Source organism: Aspergillus foveolatus, assembly GCF_047715535.1.
Source record: "Aspergillus foveolatus strain CBS 279.81 unplaced genomic scaffold BDW70scaffold_339, whole genome shotgun sequence".
NCBI classification, from domain to species: domain Eukaryota; kingdom Fungi; phylum Ascomycota; class Eurotiomycetes; order Eurotiales; family Aspergillaceae; genus Aspergillus; species Aspergillus foveolatus.
The window spans coordinates 1,468-2,455 of NW_027396403.1; the positions used below are offsets into that span (position 1 = coordinate 1,468).

Consider the following 988-nt stretch of genomic DNA (forward strand, 5'->3'; position numbering starts at 1 on the left):
CGAGAATTGCCAGGTGATTATGCTGCTCTGCGCCAATAACGTGGAATTGCCTTTCGAACTTGCTGTTCTCCTGAATACTTTTATCAATCGACAAAGCACAGGTTTCAGTAGTAGTCCTTTGCCGATGGTGCACGGAAATCGGTTTCCGTGAGGTATATTTCATACAGCTACAGCTTCACAGCCACACTTGTTTCACGACATTCCACCCAGAAACCCCCGCCTTTATACTCCGTAAGTCAGTATCGAGTGTTACTGATTATCTACCATCTTTAAATGTTCCAGTAGATATATGAGTTGTCTGCAGCCTAGATCCGGATTGCTCGTCTAAGACGCTACTTGTACACTGTTGAGCAGTTGCCTTCTCAGCAGCGGCAGACACAACTCATCATTGAATATGTAACAATAATCAGTAGCCATCCCAAGCTTCAGCTTTGGATTATGCATGGCTCGGTGTATTCTGAGAGCAAGCTTATCGAAGTGAAGTGCGATGGTGTAAGCCCTACAGCAATGTTCCTGTTGTCGTTGAGCAGACGCCTTACGTAATCAAAGTACCTAGTTATGCCACCGCCAGGCAGTAATGTGAGGTGCCATCAACCCAGCAGGAAGCTCAACGGAGCTCAACTAGTCACCCTTTTCCCTATCATAGTGTTTATTTGATCTGCCTAGCGACATTAAAGAATTGAGCTTCATTCATATTCTGTTCCATCCACAATGACTTCCCTCTTCTTCTCGACCCCGCTCGACATCGACATTGTTCTCGAAGATGGCGACGAGCGCCAGATGGTTGATGTTAAACTGGACAAAGGCCACCGGGAGAAAGTGCCCTTGTATATGGATGGTGAATCAGTCAAGGGTGCTGTGACTGTGAGACCGAAGGATGGGAAACGGCTGGAACACACGGGCATCAAAGTGCAGTTTATCGGTACAATAGGTACGGGAAGCTAGCTGAATGCCTTCTTTTGCATGCGGAACTAGCTGTCGCAATGGA

At 46.9% G+C, this 988-nt stretch overlaps 1 protein-coding gene across 1 annotated transcript; it reads left to right on the forward strand.

Annotated features, from left to right (window-relative positions):
- Nucleotides 1-711: 711 nt before the first annotated feature.
- On the forward strand, nucleotides 712-931 carry BDW70DRAFT_165347 (vacuolar protein sorting-associated protein 26-domain-containing protein; the record flags this gene model as incomplete). The annotated part of the gene is made up of 1 exon (XM_073741726.1): nucleotides 712-931. A coding segment is annotated over one exon (220 nt), but the record flags the coding sequence as incomplete, so codon positions are not given.
- Between the last annotated feature and the right edge of the window lie 57 nt (nucleotides 932-988).